General features: G+C 45.6%; 1 protein-coding gene across 1 annotated transcript in view; it reads left to right on the top strand.

Moving 5' to 3' along the window:
- Positions 1-24853, top strand: part of GET3 (guided entry of tail-anchored proteins factor 3, ATPase) — a 43858-nt gene that overhangs the window by 8214 nt on the left and 10791 nt on the right. Inside the window, exons 2-6 of the mRNA XM_085654466.1 lie at positions 7352-7499; positions 8126-8274; positions 9830-9980; positions 14911-15018; positions 17073-17270. Of these exons, the coding sequence (XP_085510592.1) occupies positions 7352-7499; positions 8126-8274; positions 9830-9980; positions 14911-15018; positions 17073-17270 (754 nt within the window). The remainder of the gene's footprint in view (positions 1-7351; positions 7500-8125; positions 8275-9829; positions 9981-14910; positions 15019-17072; positions 17271-24853) is intronic.

The following is a 24853-nucleotide window of genomic DNA, read 5'->3' on the forward strand; positions in this document are numbered from 1 at the left end:
ACAAACCTATGGGTTTTAAACCTTATACAGAATGTCACAGGCAAATGTCTGTGTCAGATCCCCACTTGGTCTGCCTTAGTGCCTGGGGTCGGACCATGACTACATGGCCCGTGTCAACTGTTGGTCGTTTCACTCTAAGGTGATCTGCGAGAGAGCGATGAAGCTTCTAGCTGTGTGGCATAAAAAGGCCCTGCAGACCTTAGACAAACTCATGGTGTGTGGATCAGAACGGAGATTGCTACCAAGCCTGCAAGGAGTTTTGCAAAGCTATATTTGTACTTCCTGTGTTTCCCTACTAATAAGCTAAGAAACTAAGTATTATTAAAACAATTGCACAGTAAATAGAAAAAAACAGGAACACCATCATGATATGTTCAGAATGTAGTGGCTGAATTCTTCACTACTATCACTAGAAGTATTTATTATAGACTAGCACAAAACACAACTAATCAGGACTACTGTTATTGACACATTATTGTAGTCAATTAGAAAGTTAACAAAATACCTAGCATTTTGTATTTTGTAATGTCAGTTTATATCATGTTATCTTCCATTATTGAGAAGTAGGCCCTACTTCAGTATAGAATACCTCTTTTGGCTGCTGGCAGAGAATGTGCCTGTTTGCCAGATATAAATTCTGTAATTTCGGCATCTCTCCAAACGGACACATCATGCCCTCTCATCAAGTCACCTCCTGCAACTAAACACCAATGTTTTCATACTTTGCTACATCTAAGAGGTACACAGTACCTTTCCTACTGCCTTAAGCTAGTCGCATGTAAGCCAGGAAACATGAGGTAGAATTATACATTTTGGAGTGCAGGATGCAAATGATAGCCTTTATGTGCTCCCCATATAATGTTTATGACATAATAAGGAATTAGTGTGTTCCCCTTGCACATTTTCTAAAGAGCAGCATGTGAATGATACTAGTATTAAATACACATCTATTTTCGTAACAAGCCTTTAAAAAAAAAAACCAGCATGAACACTAAAGACTTTCAAAACAGCACTGTAAAGAGATTACAGGTGACACCCTGTCTTTGGACAGGCACCTAATGTCAAAGGAAATTGTTGTAATGACTTATTACCAATTAATGTTTTTATTATTAATTGCACCTGGAAGATTATTTCTATATTCTTTGGCGCTCCTTGTTATTTCCATCACCTTGTTAATTTTGGTATGACATCTGGACCTACCGGAGGGAAAATCTTTCCTCGCTCTAGAACACTGGTTCCAGTTGGCAGGGCACTCTCTTCACAAAGCTCTGTTTTCACCAGATATTTAAGTTATCTTCGAGGAGTTCCTGTTTCCTGCGACTGTACACGCCCATATGAGGAGGAGTTCAACTGTGCCTGATAACAAGCCACTCCCCGGACGGAATTTCCACATTTTAATCCTAGGGTTCAGGAAAAGTTGCTTGCACACAGTCTTGACCTCAAAGAAGCTGTTAACTTAGCAAGGAGCATTGAACACACTGCAGGGAGTATTAAGGAAGTGAAGCAGAGCTCTATTTCTGAAACTGTGCATGTGATCAAGAGTCGCAGTAACCGCAACGATGGGGCCGAGCTCTACAAAGATAGTTTTAGTACCAAATTGAGCCATGGTACGCCGGTTAAGAGAAATGGTGAGGGTTTTAAAGAAAGGGAGAGGAGCAAGTGTTACTGCTGTGGCAGTTTTAGTCATTTAGCTAATAGCTCCTTTTGCCCAGCAAGGTCCAGCATTTGTAGGAAATGCAACAAAAGGGGTCACTATGCACGCACATGTAGACTTGCTGAAGGGGAATCTAAGCTAGTTCACATTGTGGAGGAATCCAATACAAATACTAGCAAGTTGGTGCTTCAGGTTACGTCTCTTGCTGGGGATGTTGGAAATGATTATCCTACGAGTGAAATGTTACTGGATGGTGTGGGGGTTACGGTCTATGCGGATTCGTGTTCGACTTGCACTGTTCTGTGGCGACAAACTTATGAAGAAAAATTGAAAAGCAACGGGCACGCTCTTATCGATGCTGATGTTCACACTGGAGGGTATAATCAAGACCCCATTCTATTGATGGGTATGCTTGAAGTGTGCATTGCATTCAAGGATCGCAGTACCAGGGTAAAGGTGTATATTACAGGGAGAGGGTCCAACCTACTTGGGTGGAAACACCAAAAAGAGCTGGGAATCAAATTTGATCCAAATAGCATTGAACTTGTACTGTCTGTGGAACAATGTGATTGGGCGAGTTGAATGTCTAAAGAGTTTCCAGAATATTTTATTGACAAGTTAGGTCTTTTCAATAATTTTCAACACAAGATCATTATGAAAGAGAACGCTGTACCTGCTGTACACAAGGTTCATTCCATTCCTATCTTGATGCAAGAACCGTTAAAAAAGAGTTAAATCTCCTTATGAATCAAGGGGTTATCAAGCCTATTGAAAGCTCACTGTGGTTGGCTCCCATTGTGGTGGCTCAGAAGTCAGGCGGAAGAGACATTTGCTAATGTGTGGACCTTCGAGATCTCAATCATAATATCTGGGTGGATAGATTCCCTCTACCTAAAAAATATATGATCGTATGATTGGTAATGCCTGCATTTGTAGTGTGATTGACCTCCTCAGCTTATCATCAGATCGAACTCCACCCAAATTCGAGATCTCTCACGTCAAACATTACACCTTTTGGAGCCTTCAGGTACCGCCATATGCCGTTTGGGTCGTCGGCAGCGGCAACCATATTTCAAAGAGTGATGCACTTGCTACTTAGGAACATTTGTAATGTGTTACACTTTCAGGATGATCTTTTGATCTATGGAGATTCAAGAGCAAATCACAATGACACACTTAGGAATGCACTGAATGTCCTCAGAGATGCAGGGTTAACTATAATAATTGAAAAGTGCAAATTCGGTAAATTACTTGGGTCATCACATCTCTATAGATGGCATAAAGCCAAAGCCAGATTTGGTACTGTCAGTCAACGAAGCTCCTCACCCTGATTCTAAGGAAGAGCTTTAATCTTTCATGGAACTTGTGGAATACATATCCAAGTTTTTTGAGAATTTTGCTGGTTATACCGCATCACTAAGGCCTTTCCTTTAAGAAAGGAGCATATTTTGAGTGGAATGATGATTGCAGGAAAGCATTTGTAATGTAAAAGGCATTTGTCTTGCGCATGGCTACCCGAAGGCATCCCAGCGCTGCAGCGAGCCGGGGAGGGGGGGGGGAAATCCTTAAGGGAAGAGCCATGTCTTTAGCTGTTTGCGAAATGTTAGATGGTTGGGTTCCAGGCCAAGGGGAGGCGGGAGGGAATTCCAGAGTTTGGCAGCGTTGTAAGAAAAGAGTCGGCCGCCCGCTTTGGCCTTCTTAATTCTGGACACTTCTGCCAAGTGGAGGTCGTCGGAGTGAAGTCTTCTTGTGGACTTATAGGGTCTAACCAAGGTTTTGATGATGGGAGGCCCATTTCCTTCTAAGGACCTATGGGCGACACCGAGAGATTTAAAATGAATTCTCTCCTGTACCGGAAGCCAGTGGAGGGAGCGTAGGGCTGGCTTTGCTGAGCAGCGATTGTTCGTACCTGTCAGCAATCTGGCTGCCAAATTTTGGACGATCAGTAGCTTTGTGATTACCGAGTTAGGGGCCCCTAGGTAGAGGGCATTGCCGTAGTCTAACCTAGACAAAATCAAGGCCTGGATCAGCTGCTTTCTCGCTTGGTAGGGGAGTATTTTGCAGGTCATTCTGAGTAGGCAATAGCATGCGGCGACAGTCTTTCTGGCTTGGGTTTTGAAGGTGAGGTCTTGATCTAACCAGAATCCTCGGCTCTTTATCTCAGTTTTTGGGACTGTTGCTGGACCCATGCAGGCTGGCCACATGGTGCTAGGTTTGAAACGTAGCTGGTTGCCAAGCAGCATAAGCTCAGTTTTATCCCCATTGGGCTTTAGGTGAGACAGGTTCATCCAGTTGGCAACTTTTTCGAGACAGGAATGGAGATCAGTGGGCGAATGTTCGGCCTGGTTCAGTGCTACTACTAGCTGGGTGTCGTCAGCGTATGTAAGTATATGGATTTCAAAGGGAAGTATAATATTGGCCAGAAGGGCCACCCTTGACAGAGCAGATGCTGCTTCTCTGCTCTCTGTCTCCAGCGTATTTTGCACGATTACTTTTCTGTTCCATCAGTAATGGGGACTTTGGTGGATGAGGTTGCACACTGTTTCTCTGTCAAGGGAACTTGTTAGCGCCGGGACACTCCATGGAGTAGCCGTGCGCTTTATAAATACCCCACAACATTAACATTAACATATACGTTAAAAAGAGTGGGGCTCAGGGATGAGCCCTGGGGGACTCCACACTGCAGCGGTAAGGGTTTGGATAGAATCTCACCTTCGAATACCTGGAGGTGTCTTTCTTCCAGGAAGGATTGGAGCCAGAATAGGGCCGTACCTGACACTCCTACCTTCTAGAGGCGGTGAACCAGAGTGCGGTGGTTCACCGTGTCAAAGGCTGCACTTAGATCGAGGAGGATTATGGCAGAGGATCCTCCGGAGTCCAGGATCTTTCTTGCTTATTCCGCCACCGCTAACAATGCTGTCTGTACCTTGGCGAGGTGTTTGTGAGGGGTGGAGCAGATTGTGGGATTCAAGGAATGCCGATAGTGTGAGGTTGACACATTTTTCTGCAATTTTGCTGACTCCGGGGAGGAGTGATATTGGGCGATAGTTGCCCAGCGCCGCCGGGTCCAAGTGAGGCTTTTTTAAAAGTACTTTTACCATTGCTTTTTTCCAGTCCTGTGGTACTACTCCTGAGGCCATTGAGGCATTGATCACAATGGTGACGGGGGGAAATTGTGGGGGCTATCTGTTTCAGGATGTTGGGTGGAGCCGGGTCGAGAGGGGACCCGCTCTTAACAGAGTTGAAAATGGGAAGGAGAGATTCGTTGGTAAGCGGGGGGAAGGTCTGGAAGTGAAAGTTAATCTCCTGTGGTTCAGGTGCAATGGAATTGGGTATTGGATCAGAGTGCGGTTGGGGGAGGTGCCTGAGAATGTTATGGACTTTGGTGGAAAAGAATTCTGCAAGTTCATTACACCGGCGTCCAGATAGATCTGGTGCCACTGGGGGGTCAGGGGTTTTGAGGAGTTTTTTTGCAATGCGGAATATTTCTCTAGAGGAGTTGGCCGATAATGAGATTTTTTCCTCATAATAGGCGACTTGGGCTTTTTTAATTTCTGCTTTGTATGATGCGATGGCCGCTCTGTATTGTGATTTCTTATCCAGAGAAAAATCAATCCTCCACCTTCTCTCTAGCTTCTTGCAATGTTGTTTTAGAAGGCGTAGTTCCGGGGAGAACCAAGAGGCTTTATTAGGTCCACTTTTCTTCGGAACTATTTTTTTGGGCCACACGGAGTTGAATGAATTCTCAATCCAAGTGGATAAGCTTCTATTAGCTTTGACTGGGTCGGAATCTTGATTAGGAATGGTTTTTTCAAGCTCACGTGTCCAGTCCTCTACGAGGAGTTTGGACCTGGGACCAATTTGTGTACTTGTAGAAAAGGTAGGTGGGGCCGTGGCAGGTGGTGCCCTGGTAAAGGGGCTTGCCCTTTTAGTTCAGTCAGGTTAGAGAAAATGGGGACTAGGAGATGTCCTTTAGAATGTGTTAAATTAGCTATTGTAAATGCTCCGTCCCTGGGTAATTTTGACACTACACGCAAGGCAATCCTATACACTGACGCTAGCGCTAAAAGGTTGGCTGCGTCTTTAATGCCAGTGGTTGATGGTAAAGAGAGAATTGTGGCCTGGCATCAAGGGTACTGAAGGATGCTGAAGCGAATTACTCAACTATAGAAAGAGAGGCATTAGCGTGTTTTGGGGGGGATCACACTTTTCAAGCTTTTCTTGTGGGGGCTTCCTTTCATGGTGAAGACAGACCATAAACCCCTGACCTACATTTACTCCACAAAAGGCAGAGAAAACACTACTCCCCGCATAGCAAAGTGGATACTGGGTCTTTAAGGCTATAATTTCAAAGTCGACTTTATCCACGGGAACACACGTTCTGTGGCCGACTGCCTGTCTCGTTTACCATGGGAAGGTAATGTTGGGGGAAATGATGGGAACCTCGATGACCACGTCCTACTGATTAGCCGCCCTGGGCTTTCACAAGATGAATGGGAGGAATGTTCTACGATTGATTCCACTCTGACTTTACAGGTGGTAAAGGTCAGTACTAATGTTGTGACTCTGGAAGATGGTTGTGTTAGGAGTATGGACAGCATTGCTAAATGTAACAGTTTTCCTGTTGCCAAGAATTATGTCGCTGGTGATCTTTCTCTCTCTGACAGTGTCCAAGCTGAGATGACTGTCACTACACGCCCGCATCGTCCACCAGGCTGGAACCATGATTGTTTTTAAGTAATCATCTATAGGAAGGAGATGTGTTGTAATGACTTATTACCAATTAATGTACCTGGCAGATTATTTCTGTATTCATTGCCTCTCCTTGTTGTTTCCTTCACCTTGTTTCTTTTGGTATAACAGTGAGGAAGATATGGCGAAATGTCAAATCCCTCCCCATCTTCTGTCTTTACATCGTACAAACATTCTCTGTTTAAGCACCACAGTAGGCCTTCGTAATATTTGCGTGTGCCCTCAGTTCTTACCATTATAATGCTTTTGATGGAAAGTGCATACATCCCAATTTTGTGAATTGCACGCATTTAGAGTAAGTGTAGGGGTCTCAGTGGCGTAGCTAGCCACTTTGGCGCTCCTGGTGGGCCCTGCCTTTGCCGCCCCGCATCCATATTGAAGGGGGGTGGGTGAGGGGCACGGGTGCTGGCGGTTCCTGCGTTTGCCACATTTAAGATGGGGGGAAGACCGCCTCCCGGGGCGGTCCGCCAACTTGCTACACCACTGAGGGGGTCTAGTAAGAAAGGGTAGTTCTCCTGGAGAATCATCATATGTCCTGTACTTGTTCCTTTAACCTAACCACCTAATAAAGAAGAAACATTTTGCACTTAAGAACTTGTTTTTTTTAGAAAAAATAACGTATTTTTGCATTCACGAGGCGCCTGTCTTTGTTGCGTAACTTCCAATGTCTTTACCCATTTCTGCCTATGATGTACCCAATATATGTGCTGATCATGTGCCTGCCTTTGCCCCTCATGTGCTTGCCCGATCTCTTGCCTCTTTTTCTTGACCTCTATGGCCAGTTCTTTCACCTTTTCCCTATTGACCCCCACAGTCTTTCCTATAAGTGCCGTGGTCGTATTGTTTGCTCCCCTATCCTGCTTACCTCTGTCTTTGTTCGGACCCTTCCATGCCCACCTTTTTATTTTCTACTATAAACATGCCCACCTCTCTTTTTGTTCACAGTTGCAGCTTGGCTGTCCAGCTGTCCAAGGTACGGGAGAGCGTGCTAATTATTTCCACTGATCCGGCCCATAACATCTCCGATGCCTTCGATCAGAAGTTTTCCAAGGTGCCCACCAAAGTGAAAGGCTATGACAACCTCTTTGCAATGGTGAGTATGCCAAGGCCATATCTTCCTGTCCACATGCAAACTTGGCTGAAAGCATAAGTGTTGCTCTTCATGCTCTCCTAAATGCCTGTGGAGGAGCACAGGATTGTTTTGCTGTTTGCCTATGAGTGTTATTGGTGCCACAGCCACATGTGCAGGTGCGCCTCCGGTGTGCCATTTTGGCATATTTTTGGCTGCTCTGTGGCACATCTGATTGATTTCTGACTGATCATATCTCCGATTCCTGTAATGATTGCAACAGCTGGAGAATTTTGAGTTGCTTTCCCTTAGAACGATTACAAAAATGAGTGGGCTCTTTCATTACGCCCTGTTTTTTGTGACTATCTCTGAAGTCACCATGAGCATAAAATTAAAAGAACATTATTGACGTTGCTTGAAACAACATTTTGTCGTTGAAAGTGGCAATGGTCATATATTCATATTGGTTTCCAAACCATTGTTGGCACAGTGCTCTGGGTGACAGAGCATCAACCTTTGCAGTCCCAGGAAGTGTCCATGTTGTTTTAAGTGTTCCTGTGACTATTTCAGTTGCTGACGGCTAATACAGAGAGGCCATGGACATCTGCAAACTCTGACCATCATTTTCTCTCCCCATCAACACATTGCAGGAGATCGACCCCAGCCTGGGGGTGGCCGAGCTTCCGGATGAGTTCTTTGAGGAAGACAACATGCTCAGTATGGGCAAGAAGATGATGCAGGAGGCTATGAGTGCCTTCCCTGGCATTGACGAAGCAATGAGTTACGCGGAAGTCATGAGGTGTGTATGGTTTTTGTAGGTCAGCAAGCACCAGCGCGCTTTGCCGAGGCAAGGGGCTGTACAAGGAGGTGCAGACGCCAGGGTTTGTCATAAACTGAGGTATAGAAGCCCAGGAGCACATACGCATGCACCATTGACATTTATATGGCCTGAAGTGTGGTGGTAGGAGCTAACAGGTTCATGGTCACGAGGGCAGGAGACCACAAGCAAGCCTTCCATGGCAGCAGGGAGACTTTCAGCAACACTGGCAAGGGATTCAGAACCTGTGTCCCCTTCTTTGAAGATGAAATGAACCACAGAGTGGCCATGAAAAGTGTAGCAGACCACTTGTTTGAGAGGGAGAACTGTAAAGGTGGAACAGATAGAGCGGGAGGGTTAGAGATTCTGATGATGAAAGTGACTGCCATGCATGAGTAACAGAAGAGATGTACCTTTCCTTGACTGCCTGTGGTGTATAGGGCTAGAGACTGTTGAGTGTAGGGTGGTGAATGCCTCTGTTCGGTTGGGTAAAAGTAGTGAAGCAGTATTCGATGTTCCACGTTGAACTTCGGATTGTCAGCAGATGGGTGGTGCTTCTCTTTTGACTACATCTACAACAGTAAACATCAGAGTGTGTAAACAGTGATTTGCCTTTCTCAATTAATATATTTTACACTGTTTATGGGCTAGAGATCATGGAAATGAAGGTCAATGTATTGCATAATAAAAAAAACTAAAAGAAGAGGTCTTATGAAAAACTTGACATTAGCAGCTGTCAACTAAAATAGTCCTATTTCGCCATTCCATGTTTCTCTTAATCCATACAAGTTTAGTAACAGAAGCCATATGAGCCGTATTTATATTTTTGTCTAGCTCGTGCACGTTGCAATTGGAACATACATTACACTGATTTATTTAGGTTTGATGGTATCCGCTATTTGCATCTAGTGTTAATGTATTTCAGTTTTGGAGTTCATATTGAGGCTTTATTCGAAAGCATCTTGAGGGGGTCTAAGGAGGTGGGTATTTTGTCCTGATCTCCGTTAATGAATGATGTGACAAGTGTAACAACTTGTTTGTGTTGTATTAAACAAGTATTTGCTTGTGACTGTGGTTTCTGGGTCTTCATATTAGAGAGGGAGGTATAAGCCTATATTTCACTAAATGTTTGAGAATATGGCGGTGTGGGATTTCTTTGGGGTTGCCGTATCCGGGAAGGGTGTGTCCTTTGTCTTGTATTATGACATGTGCTGCTCACTGCCTGGATACTACACTAAGGGCAGGACAACCGCTAGTGCTATTCTAACCCTTAACAAAGTCAAGTGTTGAGGGAAGTCTGGGCTCATACCAGGTTATAGGGTTTCTGTGGTGCAAGTGGTTGTCAAAGTGGTAGTATTGTTCGGCAGCTGGCATGTGGGCATACCAGTCTGGACGTGGCTATTTGAGGAATGGATGAATGAATGTTGCCAAAATCTCGTGAATCAGGACTCTGTCATGTCTTGCTCTTCCACTGGACGATTGGCTGGGATTAGGCATCGGGCTCGTTTCTGACTGTACCTGGGTTTTTCTCCTGCAGGCTGGTGAAGGGAATGAACTTCTCGGTGGTGGTGTTTGACACGGCCCCCACGGGACACACTCTTCGGCTGCTGAACTTCCCCACCATCGTGGAGCGGGGGCTGGGCCGGCTCATGCAGATAAAAAACCAGATCAGCCCCTTCATATCGCAGGTATTGTGACCATTGCCCCCGTCCAGAATGTTTATTCACCCTCCTCGTGAGCACAGGCTGTGGCCTGTAAAAACTGCGCATGTGCCTTCTTCTGACCGGAAATAAACATTCAGAGTGGGATGCAGGCGGGCAACTAGAGCCAAATTTCGGGGGGGGGGGGGGGGGGGGCTGAAAAAGATTTGGGGGGGGGCTAAGTCTTCCAGCCATAGGCAGAGTGGCTGTAAGAAGGGGTGAAAACACAACAAAAGCCTCATTAACGAGTAAATGGTCTTTTAAAGACCTGTGAAGTACTCGGGTGCGGCTGTAATTAGACGGACGCCAGCCCGCGAGGCTGTCTCAGCCGGGCTGACACACATGAGGGGGGGGGGGGGGGGGGGGGGCTGAAGCCCGGTGAGCCCAATGGGTGTTGCGCGCCTGGTGGGATGTAACAAGTGAGGCCGCGCTGGGAGAGGACGTGGCCCTGAATCTACTACTACATCCAATGCCTGCCGTCTCGAGGGGGCAGACGGACAGTGCTGTGCTGTGATCACACCCAGTGACAAGGCACGCTGTGGCTATAGAGGGAGAGGCGCAGGTCTGCCAGTAGTTGCGGCCCTAGAGAGGCAGGCAGATGCCGCTGCAGCGGGGGCACTCCGCAGCCTGTCTAGGGCTGAGGCTCTTGGGTTAAGTCGGCTGCGTGCAGCAGTGGCGTCGATACCAAGGCAAACAAGCATTGGCATACCCAATAGGTCTCGCCTTTGGGACCTTATAAGTGTTTAGCCATCCAACAGTTGATGTTGCACCATTGATATTGTGCTGGATAACTAAACACTTAAAAGGTCTCAAAGGCAAGACCTATTGGCTATGCCAAAGGTGATTTGTGGCGCCAAATAAAAAGTCTTAAATAAAGAGGTGACATGCAGAGCGAAAAGGGACAAGCAACCAGCACAAAACGGACAGGCAGAGAGCATGTAAACAACAGAGAGAAGAGAGAGAAAATGGTGTGTAGATCAAAGGAAATAACTTTCCATGCAGCAACAAAAATAGAAATGCAGAGCGAGAAGAGATAGACAAGTAGAGAAACTGACGAGCAAAAAGAGGGAAAAAGTCCTGTCATCGAATTGCAGAAATTGGCACATTGAGGAATTGACAGAGCCCAATGTGCTCAACAAAATCACCAAAAGGTCACATGCTCCAGTTGGTGATTGCAACATCCTGTGAAACAAGTTTGCCTGTAACAGCTGCTGTATCCATGCCCCACTCTTCTTGGAAGGAGACATGTGTCCACTGGGGGTGCCTTACCAGTAGAATGCAGGAGACAGGGTTGCTGAATCGTGGTCTCCACCACATCCTGGAGAGCTCCTAAGGGCACCAGACCCCCCAAAACCTAAAGGCAGCATGCAATTTATCAACTTTATTGTATGATTATTTAAAATCTTTTACAAAAGCGGCAGAAAGTGCAAGTTTAGAAAAGGTAATAAAATACACCAAATCTAAGTAAGACAACATGTTTAAAATGCAAAGATGCTATAAAATAACTAAACACACATGACTTGGTACCAAAGAGAGAAAGGGAAGAAAAAAAGCAGTCCATTTAGAGACAACGCATGCAGAATTTGACATGCGGGGGATTTACAAAAACTGCTGGGGGCATCCTGTTCCTACCAAAAATTAGTATAGACATATATATTAAATATGCAGTGATAAGTAATTACAAGTGTCAGTGGTACTTGAAGCATAGTTTATTCAACCGTCTCTTCTCTGGCTGATCGTATGAGCATTCCAGCAGCCGCATAAAACTTCCCAATTAGTGCCAACTCCATCGGGACTGTGGTGGTGTAGATATGCCTTAAGGCCTCCTTACATGATCTAACGCCGTGATGTATAAGCATGGTTCTTAAATACAAGCGCCTTGGGGAAAGCAAGGCTGGACAGCAGCAAATAACATGCTCCGCAGATTCTGTGTGATGTTGACACAGACAACAGCCGGAGCCACTTGATGACCAGTTTTTTCAGTGGGCTCTATAGTCTTGTATAGGCATGGTTAAGAGCCTCACTCTCATGACATTTTGTAGGGCTTGCCTTCCAAGACCTGCTTTTAAGTAGGGCTGGCATGTAGTGCTTTCATGTGAATTAACAAGGCCTTCTGCACCTAGTACTAATCTGATCTGTTCAAGGTCTTGTTGCCTCGAGATGTTCTTGCCACACTTTTTTAGCAGGATCTTCAATCTACACTTTGTTAATGGTATGTCTGTAGAAGGTTCGATTGATGGTCCCAATGTTTGTATGGCAGTCGAGAGATACCTCGCTCAGCGACTGTTGTTATCTGTAAAGACCATCTGTAGTGTTGCCCTGATTGTGCCCGGGCATGCATTGATCACGTTGTGTTGGAGTTTGACTATGTCTTTTTTGCATTCAATGTCCATTTTTGTGATGTTGAACTCTAATCGGATCAGTGAACTCCTGGTCGTGTAGGGGAGCTTGAAGACTTTTCTATACGCCATTGTGTATAGACCCTCCAATTTTTTGGTCAGCAGACCAGGGAAGACAAGGTGGCCATAGCTGAGTGTTGGCATTAGCTTGGCTTGCATAACTCGTCGGATCCCCTCCGTCGAGTGGCTTACAAGCTTGTGGTGTATTTTGCACCAGCCATATGTTAGCTTTGTTGCTTTTACCTCCAGTACTTTAACCTGCAGGGGTGGTCTGCAGGTGTCTGTAAATTGTGCTCCTAGCAGCATGCAACATATAGGTGGGCAGCATGTGTCTCCCTGAGCCAGAAGCTAGGGCTTCTGCCGCTCCACATGCAGAGAGGAGGTTGCACAAAAAGAGAGAATATGGGGTATTTAGTTAAAGCTGCCTCAGCTCCTTGCACAGTAGGCAGAACAGTTCCAGGGCTGAGGCAGGAGCAGGTCGGCCAGAACCCATGGGCAGGCCGGACCACCTGCTGTCTCCTTAAAACAGGCTCCTATGGGGTGAGGACGTGGGAAACGAGAGACTTGTAGTATGGGGGAAGGTGGCGTGCATCCGATGAAATGAGCACACGAAGCACCAGCAGCGGGCTGCACATGTGTTTCATAGGGGGAAGGTGGGGCGGGGGAGAGGCCCATGCAGCGAGTAAACATCAGCCGAGTGAGCCTGCTAGAGTAAAAAAGGTTGCAACAGCGTGTTGGGAGGAGGAGCGTGTGAGACTTCCAGCAGCTGCAGTCCTCACACCATGGAGATACTGGATGTTGGCTCCTCTCCTATTGTATTTCCAAATAAAAAAAAATCATTTAATAAACAAAAAAACACCAAGCCCCAGAAAACGAAGAGGAGGAGGGACAAGTTAGGTGGTGAACACGGACAAAGGGAGGGGGTGGGAGCAAACGCAGCATGGACAATGGGTACCGCGTCCGCTCTGAGATGGGAGCAGATCTTAGATATGCTTAAAGGGAACAAGAGCGGCCGCAGGAGAGCAAGAAACGGTGCGGGACCATTCAAGGCAAGACAAGCGGTCTGCACTTTTCAAGCACTCATGCTTGTGGCCGCATCCACCTTGCGGGAGCGAGCAGCAGCACGGCCACGTTAATTACAAACAGATGGCCCCCTGCTCGCTCCCACAAGGTGGATGCCGCCACATGCCAGAGTGCAGACCGATTCCTAAAGGCATTCTCCTAGAGCAGTGCATGCGCGCTGCCTAGGTGAGACCTAAAAAGAGCCTTGATCGAGGTTGTATTTGGAAAAGCAGTAGCGACCCGTGGGAAGTCACGTGATAGCCTCGCCTGAGGTTCAGGAGAAGCAAATAGCCTCTGCTGAGAATATGTACATAAGTGGTATTTGTCTAGGACAAACATAAAGGCCAGGCAGTGTACTTTATAAGTGAAAGCAAAGGTACAGTCAAGCGATTGGTGAGATTGCTGGGTTCAGGGAGCAGTGTTCGACTGTCAGTGCATCGTGATGTGTGTTAATTTATTACCACCATCTTTTATTGTCATTTATGTTTCACAACATGCTCTTATCACCAGTGACATTTGAGCAATGTTAACCCTGTGTCCCCCTTGACAGTGTTATTTTAAGAGGTGCGTTGTTGGCTCTTTCCTCAATTGGAGTATGTTCAGAGAACTCTTGATAGTTAACCGGGGTGAATTTTGCAGTTTTGACACACTGCAGCTAGCTAAAGTATTGTAGTGTCGGAGGACGTTCTAGGAACAAACTCTTACAGCAGCGACACACTGTGTGCAGTCATATTGTGGCTCTGGATAAAGTCCCTGAGAGTAGAGCTGGCAACTGTGTTCAAGCACAGTAATCATTGGCTGATGTCTTGAGCAGGGCCACTGGAATTATGCGGCAGGAGAGGGACAAATTATGTGGGGAGAAAACGCAAATTATGCGGCATAATGCAGCACATTCTCTAATAGTATTACTTCATCTTTTCTTCATTTTTAAACTTAGTAACACTCCGTGGGCTTTGGTGGCACTTCATTAATAGTAGTTTAATATCCAAATATAGCAATATGCAACAGAAAGCAGACCAGTCCAGCTTTGCAAAGGGCCTTCCACTTTTTTGTTGTTAAAATCTGCAGATTATGCTGCAGATGATGGATTATGTGGCAAATCTATAATTATGCAAAAATCTCCATGGCCCACAATCGCATAATTCCAGTAGCCCTGGTCTTGAGGGACAGACGGGCACAGGGGTGACACCAGGGCCTGGTCTCAAAATCACAGTGACGACCCAGTGACACCTAGTGGCCACCAAAGCTTAAGATGTTAATACTTTGATACAATCTGTGTGGATTTGTATAGTGTTTGCATTTCCACTGTTTGTTTCACTCTTATTTTAGTTTAGTACACTTTGCCCCAATTTTGACAGTTTCTTCCCTCTGCGCCTAACAAAGTTGTGCATCACCAATGAAACCCACAAATAAAAAAATTAATGTAATTCCTATTTATGGCTGTTCTGTTTCCCCAGATGTGTAACATGCTGGGTCTGGGGGATATGAATGCAGATCAGCTGGCATCCAAGCTGGAAGAGACTTTACCTGTCATCCGCTCAGTCAGTGAGCAGTTCAAAGATCCGGTAAGCATTTTCTACTAATCTTCTTATATTGCTGAATCACTCTGCAAACGTAGGACAAGTCAAACTAGCCTTGCTGGCCCGGTCACTTTTTTTTTTTTTAACCAGTTAGCAGTCCATCGCCTTAACCGCTCGGCCAACTCGTCCTGATCAGTTTGTTTAAATAAATGGTCCACTGCGTCCGTATATAGTGTGCTACTCCAACCCGAATTACCTTGGCCGTAGGAATCCAACATAGTTCCATGAGAGCCAAATCTAGGTCCGATTCTCATTATATCCACATAAAATAGCTTTACATACAAGGAACCTGGCTGGAAATAAAATACATAATAGTCATCCTGAAAAGGTGGCATGGATCCAGCCTGCTCGGCTCTTGGGCATCCTTGGTATACGCATGCCAGGCTGGACAATGTTTATTTTATTTTGTTTGTAGGTGCTTATTACTGGTCTTCAGCCCACTTCTGAGAGCTCATAGGTTTTTTTAGATGCAGAAGCGAACAGAGGCAAAGGCAATTGGAAAGGATTTTGCAACTTACTCAAGCAGGGACGCTCTAATTTTAGAGTTCTGGTCTAACCGCTTCATAACAAGACTGTCTCTCCTCCTATTCAAACTCTTAACACTCCCAGGTACAGCAGCCTGAAAAGCTAGTAGCACCGGAGAATAGTCTTTCACACATTCCTGGCTGTTAGCTGACCCTACTCCAGCTCTGTTTCTGTTTCAGAGCCACCTGCTATCATGTGAGCAGAATGGCTCAGCGAGGTATACCTTAAACATCGAGATATACAGTGATCTACAGATCACTAGTCTGAATCCCAGGGAGACTCCGCCTTTAATCCTTCCAATGATTGATTACCATTAAATTACACAACAGAGAGACAGCATTTCAGAAGGGCAGAAGTGAAGAATGATGATACATATAAAGACGCAATATTATTTGAACCTTGGTCTGTCTGGTGAAGTTAGTTTGTTTTACTAGTACATGCAAGTGAACTCTCCCTAGTCTAGAATATTATTAGGAAAATTAGGTTGTCCAGACTTTACTAGAGGACATGAAACAAAATGATGAGGGAGTTACAGGGGATACATTGGATGATTACCAATACTTGTTGACCATTATTCAGTACATGAACATGCACCCTTTCTTGAGCATAACACGCTACTTTGTCAAGTTGCTGCAACAGAATGGTGTTATTATATTTATATAGGGTTGTAAAATCTAGTGGTCTCCAAGAATTGTGATCATTTGTTACCGGGGATACTCGTTTTATGGACCTCTGGACCGTGACAATATTTGAGCATGTCACTTGCAAGGTGCACACTGGTCTTGCAGGGGGTGTATTAAGCATTGACCCTCCCCTTCCAAAGTGAAACTCCCAACCCCTATCCATGCAGGAGCCAATTTGCATACCCTGATAATTTCGTTTTGGCTACCCTGCCATCCTGTTCCCTCCCATCCCTAATACCACACCTGGCCCTTGCCCTGAAAGACATCACCCACTGTATTACAAAAAGTCATCTGGTAACAACCTTGCAAGTGAAGCCCTCCACTTTCTTCACAGTTTAGGTATTTCTATGGATTTTTTTTTTTTTTAGTTTTCAGTTGCCCTTTGTTTGTCAGGGTTAAGTGGGCTTTGTCTTTATCTGCGAGTGAATGCTTTTGGTTTTTGCACTCGGCTACTTACATGGCTTGTAGGTGCTGTGAAGAACTTGGCCTGCTCTGTGGCCCTATCTGCCCCCACATGCTCTCACGTCACTTCAAGAATATGTTTGTAACTGCTTATACTGTCCATCCTCCCTACATAGATTGCTGACTCTGCCCTCCTTTGGAAAGCGCCACCCCCATCAGTTGACTCCCTCTTGTAGTGACTGTCCTTAAGGCTCTCCCGCTAGTAAAAACTGCCTTCATCCATGTGCTCACCCACTGAAATGAATCTACTCCCTAGCCACCCACCCCCCACCATTAGTCATCCTTGTTTTTATTTCATCCTTAAGCAGCAGAGCTTCATTCTATGTGCATTATCCTCCTACATTGATTTTGCTCCCTCTTCTCCAACAGGAGCAGACCACCTTCATTTGTGTGTGCATTGCCGAGTTCCTGTCCCTCTATGAGACGGAGCGACTAATCCAAGAGCTTGCCAAATGCAAGATTGACACGCACAACATCATCGTGAACCAGCTGGTCTTCCCCGAGACAGATAGGCCATGTCGCATGTGTGAGGCTCGGCACAAAATCCAATCCAAGTATCTGGACCAGGTGAGCATAAGCAGCAGGCTTGGGTGACATAAGATCACAACGAATAATCAACTATTTGTGTATACATAATATCTGGTCAGACATACAAAGGCTAAGACTAGAAACGGAAGGTTTGTATCATGTGTGGCTATAGATACATGGGCTCTGCATACTCCTGCCCTATAGAGCTGAGATCGGATTTCTTTGAAGTTGTTTTCGAGACACAAGATCTGTTGCAAATCCACCTTTGGTCCACAATGTACCCGGAGAAAGACTCAGATTATTTTCTTTCGCTATCGGGTTAGGACTTTCGCATGCCATCTCCGGGACAAAGTCTTTTGCTAAGGGATCTTTGCAGCCATCTGTTGGAAGTTTGACTCCAGCGACCAGTAAACTGTTGGAGACTTCTTCTGCAGCAGCTGTAAGTATTTCATTTAGGCAACTTGACGTTTTTTGATGCACCGCACCTCAAGACTTTTTGCCGGACTGGAACCTGAATCCCACAGCTGCGACCTGCATCGGTGCGACACCTAGGAATTTCAGGGTGCATTCCAGAGTTTAAGTGGGGGCGAGGGGCAGGGGGTGCTGTTCAGCCCTAGGTGCAATTCTAAGTACCCCTGTTCACAACAACACTGGTTGTGTAAACTGTGCTTGTCACCAAAGCACAACAAGACCTGCTGCTTTGCCTGTAAGGCATTCTTTTGCAAGAAGGCCCTTTGATACTGAATGAAGAAGCACTAGGGGCATCACAGGGTACAGCAAAGAACAGTTGTCTGAAAACCCAAATTTCTTCAAGCAGGAGAACATTTTTGGCACAGAGGGAGAAGCTGGCCCATCCGGCCTACGTCTTGTGCAAGACGGATAACGCTTGGAGATTTTATCCTCTGAAGCCTCAGAATCCAAGCACAAGTTAGTAGAGCGTCCAGCCACAAAGCCCTGGGGACTGAAGACCAGGAACACATCCAGGACCCCGTTTCCTCCTGAGACACAAAAAGGTCGATCCCAGCCAGTTCGACATCCTCCCCCACCTCCCCCCTCCTGCATCTACAAGCTGAGACAGAGAACTGTTCCTGAGGGAGAGATGGGCACCGAACCCCAAAGTCATAATCAAAAGGGTCCAACCTTCTAGTCCAGCTCCTCCAGTGGACACCGCTCGACCCCCAGAGCCACCTTTAATGCTGCGCTATGCTCAAAGGCATGGAAAAATCTGCCACAACTTTAAAGAACCAGTAAAAGATATGGTGGGTACTCCATGGGTGGAGAAGAAAGTGCATTTTAGCCAATGATGATCCAGTACGCATACAAGGCCAGGTTCCTTAAAGTCGCTCATAGTTCACACAGCGAGGATGCTCCACCTCCACCCCAGAAGGAAAGCAAGAGGATTGACGCTGCAGGAAAGCGTGTGGCGGTTGGGAAACTACTAACTGGTGAAACGCCAGCTCTGTCAGCTTACTTTCCCAAATGATCTCCAACATTGGGAGGAAATGGAGTTGCTTATCTAACAATTCCCCGAGGTCCACAGGCAAAGAAGCCAGAAACTTGTAGCTGAGGGCAAGGTATCTTGCAGCACAAATATAAGGTACGCATTGGATGCTGTGGATACCACCTCCCGGGGAATAAACACCAGTTTAGTCGTGCAGCAGCATGCGTGATTCAGGATTTCGGACCACTGGCCAGATGTACAATTAATGTGACCTTTGATGGGGAGAATATTTTCGGCTATTCGGTCGACGAGATGGTAGAAAAGATTAAGTAGGACACAAACAGCTTAAGCAATGGGTGCCCTTCAGATCGCTACACCCAACTCTACTTTTCATAAGCACTAGACCAGATGGGCGTGCCACCTTTATCTACCCAGATGGAGGCTACCAAAAGCAACAGCAATCCTTCCAGGACACACAGCCTTCCAAGACATTTGGCCAAGGTAGATACAGGGGCAACTGGAGAGGTGTCTCCAATTGTGGTGCCCCTGCCTCAAATAGTGACTCTATCCAATTCCCATGACCACACAACACCTGTCGAAGGAATGAGGTATTTCCTCCCCAGTGGGAGAGCATTGCCTGTGATAAATGGCTGCTGTCAGTAGTTCAACAGGGTTACTTCTAGAGTTCCACACCACCACTGCACCACCTCCTCAGCAGTGACCATCCCCAGCTGCTCAAGAGAAAATGCAGGTGCTCCTAGCCATGGGTGCCATCAAGCTGGTGCCCTCAATACCAACATGGCGATGGTGTAATCCTTTTACTTCTTCTTTCCCAAGAAGGATGGGTCTCTACAGCCAGTCGTATACCTCAGCCTGTAAAATCAATGCATCCTGTTGAAGTCATTTCATATTATTACCCTGCAGGATCTCATCCTGCTTCTGTCGATTTGACTTCCTATTGGCATTCGGCTTAAGACACACACTACTTCCATATCCCCATAAGTCCAACCCACTATCAGTATCTGCAGTTTGTGGTAAGTGGACAACACTACCAGTTCAAAGTTCTGCCAGTTCGAAGATACTACATTCCCAAGGGTTGTGTCAAAGTTTTTGGCAGTGGTGGCAGCTCATCTGCACTAAAACTCTGCTCACATCTTTCATTAGTTAGGCAATTGGCTGATCAAGAGTGGCAGCAGAGAGCTATTCATAGGAAACACTCACAGTGGTATTCTTGTGCCAAAGGCTAGGTTTCATCATCAGTGCCCAAAAATGTTGGTTGTACGTGATTCTTATAGAAATACAATTTTATGGAAAACAATTATTGAGAAATAATTTCACCTAAACGGTTTCATGGATATTTGTAGGATGGATTGTATTTCCCATTACATAGAAGCCAATTCATAGAATGTCTTTGCTTTTTTGTATTTAACTTATTGGCTTTTGTATGCTTATTTATTGAGGTGTAAGTACAATGCCTGCATGTCTTACTTTCAGAAACGTTTTTGTCTGCGGTATTTATTTCAGTTATTTACTTTTTAGATGTTTATCTTTTTACATTGTCAAACAATTAATTTGGATCATTTTAATTTGCTAACCCCTTACCACCTTTAAACATTGACTATTTCTGACCACCGCACAATGCCTAAACACTATCCATCCCTGGCCCCTAAATACCCCTCACCGTTCCTATACCTTGGAGGCTGGTTGTGAAAGCTCAGTGCCCACTCCTGGTGCCTTTTTACACTTTCATCCAGCTCGCGAAGGTTAATTGCAGCAGGCATAGGGAGGGTTCAAGAGAGGGAGGGAGGTGGAAGGTAGATAAAGTGATCAGTGAGGGAGAGGAGAGACGGGCAGAGAGAATGGATTGATGGAAAGAGAGGTTGCTTGAGGAGATGAAGGGGGCAGGGTTAGTTTGACCAATTTTGCCAGGGCTACTTTTGATTCCTCAATCTATCAGGCCCTGCCTTCAACCCTGAAAGCTCTTTCCACCCATCCCTGAGCCCTAAAACCTTCACTACCCCCTAAACTCCAGCTATTTCTGAACCCTAAAAACGCCTTTCTACGTGTAAACCCTACCCATCCATGAAAGCTTAAAACCCCTCAATACCCATGCCTGACCCCTCAAATCTTCTCACCATCCCTAAGATCACCCACCACTGAACCCTATAAACCTTTCACCACTCCTAAACTCACCAGCCCTACACACTACCCATCCCTGAACCCTATAAGCCCCTCACTCTAACCTCCCCATATCTGTGAACCCAAAAAAACATTTGCCGTTAAAATCCACCCATTCCTGATCCCTAAAATATTCCTCAACATCCCTAAATGCCACCCATCGCTGACCCTTAAAAACCTTCAACTCTTAAAAATCACATATCTCTGAACCCCAAAAACCTTCACTACCCCTAAACTCCACTCAAGTTCAATGTAATGTTGTACTTAAATTATCTTTACTTTAAAATGGTTCCTTTAATTTTTTATTTATTTGTGTTTCAATAAAACTGTCTTTTCTAAAAATGTGGTTTTCCAGGATTCAGAATTCTTCATTGTGGTTTCACAGTTTTTGGTTTTCCATTTTTTCACATGCATCAAAATTCCACTTTTATCCCCAGCACATCCAACCCTTCTTATAGTCCATCCTGAACGTTGTCACATGGAAAACATACCTCAACCAAGTGAGGGTAATGCATTCCAAAAGTTGCTGCCTGTTTTTCAGAGTAGATGTTCTCTTACTGTAAGAAAGGTAATGAGATTATTGGAAATGATGGCTTAGTGCCACACACACCAAGCTTCACATGCATCCACCACAAGAATGCTTTGTGAGACAATGTTCACAAGTGGATGTTCACTAGGAGCATCTAGTGTTGGTCAAGTCCAGAACTGAGTGCAATCTTCTCTGGTGGAACAGAAAAAAACTGTTATTCGGTAGACCTTTTCGCAAACCGCTTCTGCAGGTGACCATTACCACAGACACCTCACTCCCATGGTAGCAGGGTCACCTTAACCACATGACTACTTAGGGCACCTGGACCCCACCACATTAGGGGTGTCATATTAACCCCTACGCTGTCAGACCTTTTCCCCCTACTGTGCCACGCCTTTTTTTGGCTATTTGGGGTAGTGCGCGCTGAGGCCCCTGTAACTTTTTGACCACATAAGGTATCCACGCCAAATTTGCGTCCTTTTCTTCCAACATCATGGGGATTCTAAAGGTACTCGGGGTTTGTGGATTCCCCTGGAGGGGTCACAGAAATGAGCCAAAATACAGCAAAATTTTGTTTTTTGGGGGAAAAACGGGCTGCAAATGAAAGCATCTGGGTTTTTCCCTGCAAATGTTATCAAAGGGTTTGTGGGGCTGAAATCCCCTTTTTCCCAGCTTTTAGGGGATACCAGACTTTTGTCAGAAACCCAACATTTTTTACACAGTTTTCGCATTTTTCTGGGACATAGCCTATTTTTGCTATTTTTGCTATTTTTTGTGCTTTCGAACTCCTTCCAGTTAATGGTAGAAATGGTTACAAAAGCAAAAAACAGCCTTTTGTGTCAACGTTTTCATCTGTAACTTCTTCTAATTATGACAGCTCTTTGAAAGCAATATACTGTTACATCCGCTGGACATTACTGGTTGTGGGGATATATAGGACTTGTAGGTTCACCAAGAACCCAACGAACCCAGAGCCAAAACTGAGCAGCTACTTGCAATGGTTTTTTATTATGTACCGGGTATATAGTAATTATTCTGTAAAAATGTGTACATGGAAAAATCGGTATGAAAGAAAACTATGTATTTCTGAAATGGGAACAAAATATAGAGTTTAGTAACAGTAGATATTTGCACATTTCCGAAATTGGGAATACCCATACTAGCATGAGAATTATCAAGTCACTTTTTTAAATGACTTCTTTTTTACACAATGTCTTTCATTTGGAAGGCAGAAATGCATCGAAAGTCAATAGGTAATAACAGTTCCTTTACAAATCTGAATTACCCTAAGTCTCCCGATAATAATGGTACCTCACTTGTATGGGTAGGCATAGTACCCACAACAGGAAATTGCTCAAAACCCAACGTGAACGCACCACATTTTCACAATGAAAAATTACCCTTTTTCAGCAAGGCGCCTAGCTGTAGTTTTTTAACCATAGCTCTGCCGGCACCTAGGGAAACCTAGCAAACCTATACATTTTTAAAAACTAGACACCCAGGGGAATCCAGGATGGGGTGACTTGACTGCCTCCTATCCACCAGGGATTTTTTTTGCGCAAGGCCCTGGGGGGGGGCAGAAAGACTGTAATGATTGCAGGGGGTGGTGGGGGCATGGGCATTCCCGTTTTGGGCAGCCCCCACCCTTATTTTTACTTTCTAAAAAAATCCCTGGTGTCTAGTGGGCTTTCCGCCCCCGAGAAGGGGCAGATTAGGGGCCAATGCCCGAAGGCTGTAATGGTGGCGGGTGGGTGGGGGCATTGGCGTGCCCATTTCGAGCAGTCCCCACCCTAAAAAAAACTAAAAACAAATCCCTGGTGTTTAGTGGGCTTTCTGCCCCCCCGAAGGGGCAGATTACGGGCCAAGCCCCATCTGCCCCCGGGGGGGGGGGGGGCAGAAAGACTGTAATAATTGGGGTGGTGGGGTGGGGGCATAGGCCTGCCCGTTTTGGGCAGCCCCCACCCCTATTTTTACTTGTAAAAAAATTCCCTGGTGTCTAGTGGGCTTTTTGCCCCCCCCGGGGCGGGCAGATTGGGGGCTACTGCCCCATCTGCCCCCCAGGGGGGGCAAGAAGACTAAATGTTGCCAAAATAATCTGGGGGGAGCAAAGGCCCTTGCCCAAGGGGCCGCTCCCCCCTCCCTGGTGTCTAGCGGGTGGATCCCTGCTTGGGGATCGCCCTCCTGTGGGGATCCACTGGGGAGGGGTACCATTGGAAAAGGGAGATTCTCCCCTTTCCAACGATACCTCTCCCGTCTTTCTATGTGCTCAGGGGGCTGAGATAGCCCCCTGAGCACGTAGAAAGGGAAACTGAAATGAGCCTCTTGGCTCATTTCAGTTTCGGTTTCACTCGAATGACGTCAGCGCAACGTACGCGCCGATCGACATTTCAGGGAAACCAGGGTGGGGGCCTCGGGAGCTGGGGAAGCCCCTGGCTAGCCAACTGACACGAGCCTCTCCTCAGTTAGCCACCCTCATGGAATCTGGAACATAAAACACCTATGACCTAGGCACAAGTAAGATGCCACACATCCTGCCCCAAACATTACAAATGTTATCACAGAAGACAAGGAAGGAGGCAGAGGGAAAAAACAAGGGAAAGGAACACCAGGGAACACCTCAATATCATACAACAGATGAGAGGTACAATATTTCAAATATAAAAAAATGAATCGCAGCAAAACATAGATCTAATAATAGCATATGATTTGATAACCATGCATCAATAAACAGGTAAACCCCATTTCAATGAGAAACCATGTAAAAACTGCAAATCTCACCCTCATTACGTCACCCAATGTGATCAAGTGATCACAACAACCTGTCTAAGATTCCAAATGCGACCATTTTCTAACTTCACTGCATTTGTAAACAATTGCACAATCTTAAACGGCTTGGTGAACTTAGAAAGTGTGTTACAGCATGCTCCCGGGTGCTTAACCACCACATCTCCAACTCGCACCTTTACATCCACAACCCCTTTATGCAGGTTGTTTCCTTTGCGCTTGTTTACCCTCCTCCCTTACCACATACTCATCCATCAACTTTCAACTGCGTTCCAACCACTCAAATTCATCCGGACAAACATTTTTCTTGACCCAAAATGGACAAGTCATCGAACTGAGTCATCTCCTGTAAAACGACTCAAATGAGACTGGCCAGTGGTAGCTTAGTCTCATCTATCTCAATAACTCCTCCTTCCAATCTTTTTCACTCATTCTAGCCAGTTGTAAACCCTCCTGGAAGGTTCTATTGAATTTCTCCACCATGCCATTAGTTTGGATTGTAAAGTGAACGCTTCTTGTGTAGAATACCCCTTTCACGTAAGAATCTTTCCATTGTACTTGAAGTGAACCAAACACCATTATCCGTAAGCATTGCTCCTCGTTTACTCTCTCGACTGAACATTTCTTCCAGTAACTTAATTACAGATGCCATCGTAATTTCTGACTCAACAGCAACCTCAGGCTATCGGG

This window comes from Triturus cristatus, chromosome 4_1, assembly GCF_964204655.1.
Source record: "Triturus cristatus chromosome 4_1, aTriCri1.1, whole genome shotgun sequence".
In the NCBI taxonomy this organism is placed as follows: Eukaryota; Metazoa; Chordata; class Amphibia; order Caudata; family Salamandridae; genus Triturus; species Triturus cristatus.